General features: G+C 47.5%; 1 protein-coding gene across 1 annotated transcript in view; it reads left to right on the top strand.

Moving 5' to 3' along the window:
- Positions 1–13,799, top strand: part of FHAD1 (forkhead associated phosphopeptide binding domain 1) — a 159,547-nt gene that overhangs the window by 83,731 nt on the left and 62,017 nt on the right. Inside the window, exons 11-14 of the mRNA XM_018060595.1 lie at positions 1,492–1,599; positions 5,166–5,249; positions 6,007–6,159; positions 7,894–8,089. Of these exons, the coding sequence (XP_017916084.1) occupies positions 1,492–1,599; positions 5,166–5,249; positions 6,007–6,159; positions 7,894–8,089 (541 nt within the window). The remainder of the gene's footprint in view (positions 1–1,491; positions 1,600–5,165; positions 5,250–6,006; positions 6,160–7,893; positions 8,090–13,799) is intronic.

Here is a 13,799-nt window from a genome sequence, read left to right as displayed (position 1 = left end):
CTGGCTAACCCTCACAGTACCTCAAGGCGCTAAACTAGAGGTGAGGTGGCCAGTTGCCGCAGCCCAGCATGTCACCTGAGAGGGATGGGAGGACAGACGTGGAGAGCACCAGGTGTGACGGAGGGAGCAGGGCAGCCCCTGAAGTTGCCTGAGGCTCAGGAGTGGGAACTGGGGGCTGTTCGTGGAGAACACAGATAAGGGCAGAGTCCAGGGTTGGACTTGGCTTCTGTGGTGTATGGAAATGCAGCTGAAATACAAGTCAGAGCATGTTTAGATCTGGAAGGAAACTAAGGCCCCAGAGAGGTGGCTTTTCCAAGGTGCCAGAGCTGGGTGGTCGCTCTCCCACTGTACTGCTCTGCTCAGAGGAAAGCTCCAAAGAGTTCCTCTGGGTCTTTTACTACATCTCTGTGATCCCCCTTGTCAGATCCCTAATCAACACGGCCCATGGGATTTGTTTCAGCACAAAGTCTCTCCACTTATTTATGAGCATTTGCCTGGTTTCCTGTTGGTGCCAGAGCCCTGGGCTCAGTAGGTGTGTCCCTGAAATGATTAGATGTGTCCCTGAAATGAGCAGCTGCAAGGCCCACACTTGCCAGCAGATGGTAGCATCAAGCACTCTCAAGCTCACCTCAGCTTGCCCCGTTACCCAAGCAAGGGAGGATTAAACAAGCAAGCTTCTGCACTTCAAACACCTTCTTTTGCAGGCTGCGATTCTTAATAGACGTTACTGAGCAAGCCTCTAGAGAGGTTTCCACCAGTGGGTGTGCTCAAAGTGGTAATGACAAATAGTTATGATGATAAACCCAATAATAACACTGACCAAGGACCTTCTGTGGAGTCTTAGAAGGAGGCTGCATGGCAGACATTCCCGTTCACTTTAAAAAAAAAAATGTGTATTTATTTGGTTGCACAGGATCTTAATTGCTGCACGTGGTATCCTCTATCTTCATTGCAGCATGTGGGATCTAGTTCCCTGACCAGGGATCAAACCTGGGTGCCCTCCATTGAGAGCAAGGAGACTTAGCTACTGGACCACCAGGAAATTCCCCACCCACCTTTTATAGGTCACACCAATATTTACCACACTCAGACCTGTAAGCACTATTCCAAATATTTTGAATTCCCACAATAACTCTGTGCTGCAGTACAGGTACTCTGTCCCCATTTGACAGATGAGAACGTTGAGTCACGGAACCGTGAAATCACTTTCCCAGGGTCACACATCTTGCTAGGGACTGAGCTGGGATTGGAGTCTGTGATAGGACATAGTTGAGCCCAGGGTGCAGAGCTCAGCCCCTTCCCTTAAGGGGCATCTCCCTGTGAGTTTATCTCCACCCTGTGTATGCCCATGACCCCTGCCATGGGGCCACAGCTGTCCCTGCCCCTCGAGGACTCCCCCACTGCCATTAGCACCACCCCCCCAAGAAGAGTTCCCCCAGAGGGCGTGATGATCACATTAGCAGCAAGCCCATGCTTTCATCATCCTTTCAGGTTGAAGAGAAGCTTCAGGAGGATTCCAGAAGGAAATTGCTTCAGCTGCAAGAAATGGGGAACAGAGAAAACCTCATTAAAGCCAATTTGGAAAGGGCAGTAGGTCAGGTAGGCGTGCTGCCAAGCCCCTTCATGGCCCACTGCTCTCCACAGAGCCCTGCGCCCAAGCGGCCGGCAGGGATGAGTGAGGAGGAGGACGGCCTGGTTTAATTTCACCCACTTATCCCAGGGGACAGGGCTCCCAAATCCCAGGGGATGTCACTAAAAAGGCTTTTCCTGCTGGGAAGCTGCCCACACTGGTGTTTGCCATCACCTGAGACCCTGACCAAGCAGCCAGTCCCAGGTCAAGGCCCACCCCGGTAAACCAGTGGTGCGGGTCCCTCTTAGGGAGGGTTTGAGGCTTTCAACCACAGTGGTGTTTCTAGCACTTTCTCCTTCACGTTTCTTTGTCTTGACATTTACAGCGATCTTTCTTCCTCTGGGCCTCCAAACAGACGCTCTAGTCAGTATCCACAGGGGAGGCCACTTCTCTGTTTGTTTTTGTTTTGTTCTGTTTTGTTTGGCCAAGCCACATGGCTTGGAGGATCTTAGTCCTCCAACCAGTGATCAAACCCGTGTCCCCTGAAGTAGAAGCACAGAGTCTTAACCCCTGAGCCACTAGGGAAGTCCCGCCACTTTTCTTAATGAAGTATTAATAATATTTTGGGGGGCTCCAAAATCACTGCAGATGGTGACTGCAGCCATGAAATTAAAAGACGCTTACTCCTTGGAAGGAAAGTTATGACCAACCTAGATAGCATATTGAAAAGCAGAGACATCACTTTGCCAACAAAGGTCCGTCTAGTCAAGGCTATGGTTTTTCCAGTGGTCATGTATGAATGTGAGAGTTGGACTGTGAAGAAAGCTGAGCGCCGAAGAATTGATGCTTTTGAACTGTGGTGTTGGAGAAGACTCTTGAGAGTCCCTTGGACTACAAGGAGATCCAACCAGTCTGTCCTAAAGGAAATCAGTCCTGAATATTCATTGGAAGTACTGATGCTGACGCTGAAACTCCAATACTTGGGCCACCTGATGCAAAGAACTGACTCATTGGAAAAGGCCCTGATGCTGAGAAAGATTGAAGGCAGGAGGAGAAGGGGACAACAGAGGATGAGATGGTTGGATGGCATCACCGACTTGATGGACATGAGTTCGAGTAAGCTCCGGGAGTTGGTGATGGACAGGGAAGCCTGCTGCAGTCCATGAGGTTGCAAAGAGCCGGACACGACTGAGTGACTGAACTGAACTGTATAGTAGAATTAATAATAGAACCCAGACTATCACAGCTCATGCCAAATGGAAACTGGCGAGGTGGGGAGCAGGCTCAGACTCAGCAGGTCTGGGGGTGCCATCTCCCAGGCTCTGACCCAAGATGGCCCAGCAGCCCTTCCTCTTACATGTGGCACAGACATGATGGCCAGAACATGCAAACAAGGGCTCAGAAAACACTAAGGGAGGGCAGACGAGATCCCAGGCTGGGGCACTGCCCCTGTGGAAGGTGGCCTACCCAGGGCAGCCCACCCTGGACCCCTCCACAAGGCACCCCTCTCCTGGCATCCATGGCCCCAGGAGGACAAGAACATTTTGCATGTATGTGTGTTTGTGCTTTTCTTTTCTGGGCGGATGAGTCCACCTTGTCACTCATTGGATTCTCAGAAGAGTCTGTAAATTACCCAGAAAGGTTAAGAACCGCAGTCCTTAAAGGAGCACTCCAGCCCACCCAGCCCAGCTCCCAAAGCCCTTCCATGTGGTGGCATCCAAGCCTGAACCAACAGTATGACCAGGCATCGTCCCCCACGCTGAACTCCAGAAGCACCCACAGGTTAAATGATGACAATAGTGCCTCTTGGCAGGTATTAAAGCCTCTTCAACAACCATCCACACCGTCACCCCCAGTGTCCTCTCCTGCAGGGCACCGACCCCTTACCAAGGGAGAGAGCCCACGGGCTCTGGGCTTCCCTTGGTGCACCTCGGCTACCCCTGCCCCTGCCAGCGCTCTGCACCCCCAGCACACACCCACCTTGAGGGCATGATCTGTGCCACTTGCCAGGAGCCTGGTCATGCCTCCAGCCAGAGCTCATTCAGGAAGACACAGAGATTCCTCCAGGACTCGAAAGAGTAAGGATGAGGCCTCTCTGTGCTGCCCTGGCATTCCCACGTCACCCTCTTGTCCACAGCCAGCTCCCTGCCTGAGGTCATGCCCTTCCCCAGGCAAGTGACTCCAGGACAGACTCCCGTTGTCCAGCAGGACCTGTCCCTCCACTCACAGCAGTCCCACAGGGTGCCTCTGGTGGTGATGCGGGCCATCGCCCATGGGGCCTTGCCTACATAACCTCTTCCTCGGGCAAGTTAGGACCCTCCCCTTGGTCATGCAACCAACAGACGGCCCGGAATCCCTCAGATCACCCAGCTGGCTCCCGGCAAGCTGACTGCAGAGCTGTCTTTAGGAGAGTCATAATTCCTCTCCTTGGCTTTTCAGAACTTCCTGGTGTGCAGCGAACTCCTGTGTCTTGGACTCGTTGACATTCACATTGATTCCCCAGCTGTTATGGTCCTTCAGGGCTCTATTCTAGAGTCTTTCATGACCATGTTTTGCCCGTAAGCCAAAAACCCGAGCCAAGGGCCATCATGTTAGTAAACTTCCAGAGAGGGTTGGGCTTGTTTGCCTCTCAGGCCTCTCATGAACCTGGGACACCTTGAACTTGTCATTCTAGAAGCCCTGATTCTAATGTAACTGTATTCTTTCATCAACCGTAATCTGAAGACACCAGAACCAGGGAGACAGTCAATAAAAGCTGGCCGAACTGAAGGCGAGGACTTTGAACACCTGCCAAGTCAGTTGTTTCTGTTACAAGCATTTGATGAACACTTATTGAGTGCCTGCTGGGTGCCAGGCTCTGGGGACCCTGAGGGGAATACAGCAGGCATCATCTTCAGGACACGAGGCCTAAGGCACAAAATGGCAGCAGGCTGCTCCTCCTTCTCTCCCCGGGCACCCTGGCTGATTACACAGTTTACTCAGGCTGACAGTCTCAATATTTATCTCACAGCCTGGTGCCAGCGTACCAATTATGGAAGAGCACTCCCAGCCCCAGACTTCCCACTGGATAATTGGCAGTGAGTGGCTCTTCTGAGGGCCTGAGACGTATGTGAGCTGCCCACGTGCATCGGCTGGGTTAGGCGGGCGTGCCTGAAAAGTCATTAAAACCTACCGTCCCCCTCTCTTGTGTGGGCATTGCCCCTTCCGGTGAGAGGTGAAGGTGTTAATAATCCGTTTGCGTGCGTGCTTAGTCACTTGGTCGTGACCAACTCTTTGCAACCCCATGGAGTATAGCCTGAGGGCTCCCCCATTCGTGCAATTTTTCAGGCAAGAATACTAGTTTGGGTTGCCATTTCCTACTCCAAGGGATCTTCCCAACCCAGGAGTCGTACCCACATCTCTTGTGGCTCCTGCATTGGCAGGCGGATTCTTTACCACTAGGACCACCTGGGAAGCCCCAACCATAGTGACCATTCATGGTGTGCAGAGCCTTCTAACCGATTTCTCCCAGACCCAGCAGTGGAAGTGCCTCCTCAAGCCTTGCGGCTGCAGCTGCACCACTCATTCCATCATCTTCCCTTTCTTTGTGCTGCAGCTGGAGCATTTCAGAAGTCAGGTCATCAAGGCCACCTACGGACGAGCGAAGCCGTTCCAGGACAAGCCCGTCTCCGATCAGCAGGTTCGTCTCTCTTCCCCACTTTCTTCCTCGGGGACCCGGGACTCCAGACACTGGGAACATATGTTTCTGTTTTTTGTTGGTGGCGCATATTTTTCACACTGTTGCTACACCATGAAGATTTGTTTTGATATTCTGGGATTTCCTGGCTTTTAGAGTAAAAGCCAGTTAAACTCCCTTGAAGGGTTTCTGTGAAAATCAAATGGAACCACCCAGGCCTATGTCTGGTCTCCAGGCCTGCATGGTCCAGCTCCGTTAGTCCCACGAGGAAAGAGCCTCGCTGTAGAGCAGGCATCCTGGCTCGCTTCTCCTGAAGAGGGCAGCCGGCAGCAAGGATGTGCCTTTGGCTGTAAGGACTGACTTGTTATTCTTCCGTTTGTCCCCTCCAACCCTGTGTCGGCACGCGGGTGAAAAATTCACACCATGGACTGCTCTCGGATAGCCTAGCCTTCTCTTTCGGGCACCACAGCATCAGGCTCAGCATGATGAATCACTCCCAGAGTTCTGAAGAATCTAGAACACACACAGGGCCACATGACAAGCCTTTGGCTCTTAAAAATCATCTCTGATCCTGGGAAACAAGCCCTGGTGACAGAGCTGACATTCCCTCCAGAGCCATCACCCAAACATGCCAGGACCTCCCTCCCTAACCCTGCAGAGATGGGAGCTCAAGCCCATGCCCTCCCCCAACCCAGAGCCCCTCCCGCCAGAGCCACCCTGCAATGTCAATCTTTTTGTGTGTGTGTCTTTTTCCCATTAGTTAATAGAGAAGATCACCCAGGTCACTGAGGACAACATCAACTTTCAGCAGAAAAAGTGGACCCTGCAGAAGGAGACCCAGCTCGGCCTCTGCAGACAGGAGGAGGTCGCAGACAGCGTTGAGAAGCTGAAGAAGGCCTTAGACAGTTGCCAGGTGCCCTCCTCCACTTCTCACCCGTGCCCCCCATGGCTCACGTTGTGGTCCTTGTTCAGGAAATCGTCCGGTTCTGCTTTTCTGCCCACCTTCTCTCTTGCTGGAGAAATTTGTTTGAGGTAGAAAACAAAGGACCTCAAAAACTGCCTCCCAGGTGAAATTGGTGTGGCCAAGAAAAAGCTGCCTGACACTCCCCTTCGGGAGGCCCCTGGACCTCAGGGGAAGAAATGTTGTTGTTCAGTCACTCAGTCGTGTCTGGCTCTTTGAGACCCAGTGGACTGCAGCACGCCAGACTTCGCTGTCCTTCACCGTCTCCTGAAGTTTGTTCAAATTCATGTCCGTTAAGTCAGTGATGCCATCCAACCATCTAATCCTCTGTCACCTCCTTCTCCTCTTGCTCTCAAAATAGCCCTGGGTTATTTCCAGAGAAACCAAGAAAACATCCTGCTCTTTATTTGCGTTTTTCTTTTTTGTCCCAGCAATGGAAAGGCTGCTCCTACCCTAGTCGCCTTTGACTCTGGAGGAGACAAGACTGGTTCTGACCGACCCCCGCCCCCCACCTCCCAGCCCCCACCCGGAAAACCAGCTTTATCAGAGCAGGCAGCTGCTTCTGCTTTCTCTGGAAATAAGCAGCTGCTATTTGGGGAGTCTGTGAATGTTGGCTTGTCAGCACTTTTTCAAGCCAGGAAATCGGACTTTCTGACCAGCTTATGTGTTGATCTTAGCAGGAATTTTGTAGCCAACTTTGGTTCTCATTTCAGCCAAATCGTCCTTAGCAATTTGGCTTTGGAATTGCCTGTGCCTAAACACGGGATCTCTTCCTTTCTCTGTTTTTTTTTTCTTTAATTTTGTTTATTGGCTGCACCAGATATTATTTGCAGCATGTGGGACCTTCAATCTTCATTGCTGCATATGAGATTTTTTAGTTGTGGCACGTGGGATCTAGTATTGGAAACACGGAGTTTTCACCACTGGACCACCACGGAAATCCCTTGTTTTGGCTTTTATTTTATATTGGGGTATAGCTGATTATATCTTGGGCTTCCCTTGTGGCTTAGCTCATAAAGAATCTGCCTGGAATGCGGGAGACCTGGGTTCGATCCCTGGGTTGGGATAATCCACTGGAGAAGGGAAAGGCTTCCCACTCCAGTATTCTGGCCTGGAGAATTCCGTGGACTGTATAGTCCATGGGGTCGCAAAGAGTCGGACACAGCTGAGCAACTTTCACTTTCATAGCTGATTAACACACCATGTTGTGGTAGTTTCAGGTGAACACCGAAGGGACTCAGCCATCCATATACATGCATCCATTCTCCCCCAAACTCCCCTCCCATCCAGGCTGCCACATAACTTTGAGAGAGTTCCATGTGCTGTACAGTAGATGCTTGTTGGCTATCCATTTTAAATATAGCAGTGTGTACATAGCATCCCCAACTCCCTAACTATCCCTTCCCTCCATAAGGGGTTGCTGTCCCCCCAGCAACCATAAATTCATTCTCTAAGTCTGTAAACATGGGGTCTATTTGACCATCGGAAGTCCCAACTAAAGTACACATGAAATAAAAGCTGCCCCCTCGTCCCACTCACCCCCTAAAAAGCAACTAGAAGTGGGCCATCCCAGGGCACTTCCTGCTTCAAGAACACGTCAAGAACACCACTCTCTGCAGGTCATGGTGGCCGGGTGCTATTTCTGGCAACGGTGCCCTGGCTCCTCACGACCTCATCTGTTTCCAGGCTTGCATGAAGACATCATGCTGCAGCAACGACCTGAGGAAGGAGGTCAGCTTCCTGCAGCACCTGCAGGTGAGCCCACCTGTCTCAGGGCTCCAGAAGGTGTCACTGGACATCCTGCGCCTGTCACTGTCCTGGCTGGAGGAGACAGAGCACCTTCTGCAAGACGTGGGCATCCAGTTCTCCAGCACCAACAAAGGTAATGGCAGCCCTCTTCTCCTGTAGTTGCATGACTGAAATGTCGCGTCAAATCTGATCGCGATGGGACATCTGTTGAGGGAGGCTTCTTGTTGGGTGTGCGGCCAAGCGTTCCCTTCTCCAGACTTAACTCCGCTTCACCACTTGAGAAGTGATGTTCCAGGAAAAGAGTATACACAAGTGAGACATGACTGCTGGAGAAAAATGAGATGTGACAGAGGCAATAGGAAGAAGCAAAATTATGCCAAATCTTCTCTCTTAGAAGTTACCACATATATATAAAAAGACACTGTTTTTAGAGCAGTTTTGGCTTCACAGCAAAATTGAAAGGATGATATGGAGATTTCCGAGGTACCCTCCATTGCCACTCATGCACAGCCCCCCAGTTATCAACATCAGCACCAGAGAGGTACAACTGTTGCAGCTGATGAACCTACATGGACACATCGTAATCACCCAAAGCCCATGGTTTACATTGGAAAGAAAAGTGAAAGTTGCTTAGTCGTGTCCAACTCTTTGTGACCCCATGGACTATACAGTCCATGGAATTTTCCAGGCCAGCATGCTGAAGTTGGTAGCCTTTCCCTTCTCCAGGGGATCTTCCCAACCCAGGGACTGAACCTAGGTCTCCCACATTGTGGGGAGAGGGGGGGAATTCTTTACCAGCTGAGCCATAAGGGAAACCCAAGAATACTGGAGTGGGTAGCCTATTCCTTCTCCAATGGATCTTCCCCACCCAGGAATAGAACCTGGGTCTCCTGCATTGCAGGTGGATTCTTAACTAACTGAGCTATCAGGGGAGCAGTCAGGTTTACTTTGGGGTTCACTCTTTTTCATTTTAATTTTACTGGAGGAGTGTAGTTGATCTGCAGTGTTGTGTGGGGTTTACTCTTGCACATTCTATGGATTTGGGCTTGGACAAATGTGTGATAACATGTAGCTACCAATATAATATCATATGGAATAGTCTCATTGCCCTGAAAATCCTCTGTGCTTCCTCCCTGACCTCCAGTCCCTGGCAACCACACATCTTTTTTATTGTCACTATGGTTTTTTGCCTTTTCTAAGATATCATATAGTTGGAATCATACAACTTTTCAGATCAGTTTCTTTTACTTAGTAATATGCATTTAAGTTTCCTCTAAGTTTTTTCATGGCTTGACAGCTCTTTTTTAGTGCCAAATAATATTCCATTGCTTCCCAAGGAGCACAGTGGTAAAGAACCCTCTTGCCAATGCAGGAGATGTAGGAAACAAGGGTTTGATCCTAGGGTCAGGAAGATCCCCTGGAGTAGGAAATGGCAACCCACTCCACTCCAGTATTCTTACCTGGAAAATTCCATAGACAGAAGAGCGTGGCAGGTTGCAGTCCAAGAGGTTGACTGAGTGACTAAGCACTGAGCAATGTTCCATTATCTGTTCACCTACTGAAGGACACCCTGGTTGTTTCCAAGTTTGGGCAGTTATGAATAAAGCTGCCATAAACATCAACGTGCAGGTTTGTGTGTGGGCGTGTTTGCAACTCCTTTGAGGAAATACCAAGGTTGTAGTTGCTGGATCATGTGGTTAGAGTACATTTAGTTTTTAATGAACCCACATAGCTCTCTTCCAAAGTGACTGTATTTTGCATTCCCACCAACAATGAGTGAGTTCCTGTTGCCTCACATCCTTGCCAGTATTTGATATTGTCAACACTGTCATATTCTTTGTGTAACTTCCAAGGCATTTTCCCATGGAAAGAGCTATGTGAGTCCAGGCAAATTATTCCCCTCTCCGTGCCTCAGTTTCCTTATCTGTAAAATGGGGATAATAGGGTATACTCACTCCATAGGATTCTTGTGAGGATTCAGTTCAGTTTAGTTCAGTTCAGTCCCTCAGTCATGTCCAACTCTTTGCAATCCCATGAATTGCAGCACACCAGGCCTCCCTGTCCATCAACAACTCCCAGAGTTCACTCAGACTCACGTCCATCGAGTCGGTGATGCCATCCAGCCATCTCATCTTCTGTCGTCCCCTTTTCCTCCTGCCCACAATCCTTCCCAGCATCAGAGTCTTTTCCAATGAGTCAACTCTTCGCATGAGGTGGCCAAAGTACTGGAGTTTCAGCTTTAGCATCATTCCTTCCAAAGAATACCCAGGACCGATCTCTTTTAGAATGGACTGGTTGGATTTCTCCTTACAGTTCAAGGGACTCTCAAGAGTCTTCTCCAACACCACAGTTCAAAAGCATCAATTCTTTGGTGCTCAGCTTTCTTCACAGTCCAACTCTCACATCCATACATGACCACAGGAAAAACCATAGCCTTGACTAGATGGACCTTTGTTGGCAAAGTAATGTCTCTGCTTTTGAGTATGCTATCTAGGTTGGTCATAACTTTCCTTCCAAGGAGTAAGCGTCTTTTAATTTCATGGCTGTAATCCGCCATCTGCAGTGAAAATGCATTAATATACCTAAAGTATTTAAAAATAGTACCTATCATAGAATAGGTTCTATCTGTAAATGTTTATTGATTTATTAACTTTACAAAAAAATAATGTCATACCCAGTTTTCTTTAGTTTTGTTCCTAACAGTACATCAGGAACACCCTTCCATGTCAATACATGCATCATTGCTGTCACTGATGATGAGGAACCCCACTATGTAGGATGTACCATAATTTATTTAGCCAATTCTCTATCTTGGGCATTTAAGCTGTTTCCAATTTTTCACACACAGAAATGATGCTGGCATAAATATTGTTCACCTTATCTTTATCATCTAAGATGTGGAAGGATATGAACCACTTTCACTCAGCAAAGATTTATTACAGGTCTACTAGATAGCAGGCACCATGCCGGGCAGAGATATAATGGGGCCAAAAACAGGTTGAATCTAGATCTTGGCTATAAAACTCCTCCTTCTTTACTGTGAATCTGAACTCTTTCATAATAAAATATTGCTGAGACAACAGGCTCTGTCCCAGCCCTTGTAGATTTTATGGTCTCAGGAAAGGATAAGATCTTCAGTTCAGTTACCAGTCATGTCCAACTCTTTGCAACCCCATGGACTGCAGCATGCCAGGCTTCCCTGTCCATCACCAACTCCCGGAGCTTACTCAAACTCATGTCCATCCAGTCAGTGATACCATCCAATCATCTCATCCTCTGCCTCCCACCTTCAATCTTTCCCAGCATCAGGGTCTTTTCAAATGAGTCAGTTCTTTGCATCAGGTGGCCAAAGTATTGGAGCTTCATCTTCAGCTTCAGTCCTTCCAATGAATATTCAGGACTGATTTCCTTTAGGATGGACTGGTTGGATCTCCTTGCAGTCCAAAGGACTTTCAAGAGTTTTCTCCAACACCACAATTCAAAACCATCAATTCTTTGGCAGTCAGCTTTCTTTATGGTCCAACTCTTACATCCTTATGTGACTACTGGAAAAACCATAGCTTTGACAGGACAGATGTTTGTTGGCAAAGCAATGTCTCTGCTTTTGAATATGCTGTCCAGGTTCGTCATAGCTTTTCTTCCAAGGAGCAAGCATCTTTTAATTTCATGGTTGCAGTCATCATCTGCAGTGATTTTGGAGCCCCAAAAAATAAAGTTTGTCACTGTTTCCATTGTTTCCCCATCTATTTGCCATGAAGTGATGGGACCAGATGCCATGACCTTTGTTTTGTGAATGTTGAGTTTTAAGCCAGCTTTTTCACTCTCCTCTTTCACTTTCATCAAGAGGCTCTTTAGTTCCTCTTCACTTTCTGCCATAGGATGGTGTCATCTGCATATATGAGGTTATTGATATTTCTCCTGGCAATCTTGATTTCAGCTTGAGCTTCATACAGCCTAGCATTTCACATGATGTACTCTGCATGTAAGTTAAATAAGCAGGGTGACAATATACAGCCTTAACGTACTCCTTTCCCAATTTGGAACCAGTCTGTTGTTCCATGTACAGTTCTAACAGTTGCTTCTTGACCTCCATACAGATTTCTCAGGAGGCTGGTAAGATGGCCTGGTATTCCCATCTCTTGAAGAATTTTCCAGTTTGTTGTGATCCACACAGTCAAAGGCTTTGGCGTAGTCAATAAAGCAGAAGTAGATGTGATTCTGGAACTCTCTTTTTTTTTTGATGATCCAGCGTATGTTGGCAATTTGATCTCTGGTTCCTCTGCCTTGTCTAAATCCAGCTTGAATATCTGTAAGTTCATTCATGTACTATTGAAGCCTGGCTTGGAGAATTTTGAGCATTACTTTGCTAGCATGTGAGATGAGTACAATTGTACCATAGTTTGAATATTCTTTGACATTGCCCTTCTTTGGGGGTTGGATTGAAAACTGACCTTTTCCAGTCCTGTGGCCACTGCTGAGTTTTCAAAATTTCCTGGCATATTGAGTACAGCACTTTCACAGCATCATCTTTTAGGATTTGAAATAGCTCAACTGGAATTCCATCACCTCCACTAGCTTTGTTCATAGTGATGCCTCCTAAGGCCCAATTGATTTCACTTTCCAGGATGTCTGGCTCTAGTCTAGTGATCACACCATCATGATTATGAGTCATAAAGATCTCTTTTGTACAGTTCTGTGTATTCTTGCTACCTCTTCTTAATATCTTTTGCTTCTGTTAGGTCGATACCATTTCTGTCCTTTATTGTCGCCATCTTTGCATGAAATGTTCCCTTAGTATCTTTAATTTTCTTGAAGAGATCTCTAGTCTTTCCCATTCTATGTTTTCCTCTATTTCTTTGCATTGATCACTGAGGAAGACTTTCTTATATCTCTGTGCTATACTTTGGAACTCTGAATTCAAATGGGTATATCTATCCTTTGCTCATTTGCCTTTCACTCCTCTTCTTTTCTCAACTGTTTGTAAGTCCTCCTCATACAACCATTTTGCCTTTTTGCATTTCTTTTTCTTGGGGATGGTCTTGACCACTGCCTTCTGTACAATGTCAGAAACCTCCATCCATAGTTCTTCAGGTACTCTATCAGATCTAATCCCTTAAATCTATTTCTCACTTCCACTGTATAATCGTAAGGGATTTGATTTAGGTCATACCTGAATGGTCTACTGGTTTTCCCTCCTTTCTTCAATTTAAGTCTGAATTTGGCAACAAGGATTTCATGATCTGAGCCGCAGTCAGCTCCCAGTCTTGTTTTTGTTGACTGTACAGAGCTTCTTCATCTTTGGCTGCAAAGGATATAATCAATCTGATTTCAGTATTGACCACCTGGTGATGTCCATGTGTAAAGTCTTCTCTTATGTTGTTAGAAGAGGGTGTTTGCTATGACCAGTGTGTTCTCTTGGCAAATTCTGTTAGCCTTGACCCTGCTTCATTTTGTACTCCAAGGCCAAACTTGCCTGCTACTCCAGTTATCTCTTGACTTCCTACTTTTGCATTCCAGTCCCCTATAATGAATAGGACATCTTTTTTGGGTGTTAGTTCTAGAACGTCTTGTAGGTCTTCATAGAACCCATTCAATTTCAGCTTCTTCACCATTACTGGTCAGGGCATAGACTTGGATTACTGTGATAGTGAATGGTTTGCCTTGGAAATGAACAGAGATCATTCTGTCATTTTTGAGATTGCACCCAAGAACTGCATTTTTGACTTTTTTGTTGATTACAAGGGCTACTCCATTTCTTCTAAGGGATTCTTTCCTACAGTAGTAGATATAATAGTCATCTGAGTTAAATTCACCCATTCCGGTCCATTTTAGTTCACTGATTC

This window comes from Capra hircus, chromosome 16 (assembly GCF_001704415.2).
Source record: "Capra hircus breed San Clemente chromosome 16, ASM170441v1, whole genome shotgun sequence".
In the NCBI taxonomy this organism is placed as follows: domain Eukaryota; kingdom Metazoa; phylum Chordata; class Mammalia; order Artiodactyla; family Bovidae; genus Capra; species Capra hircus.
The sequence above is the reverse complement of the archived record's forward strand: the minus strand, read 5'-3'. Positions and strand labels throughout refer to the sequence as shown.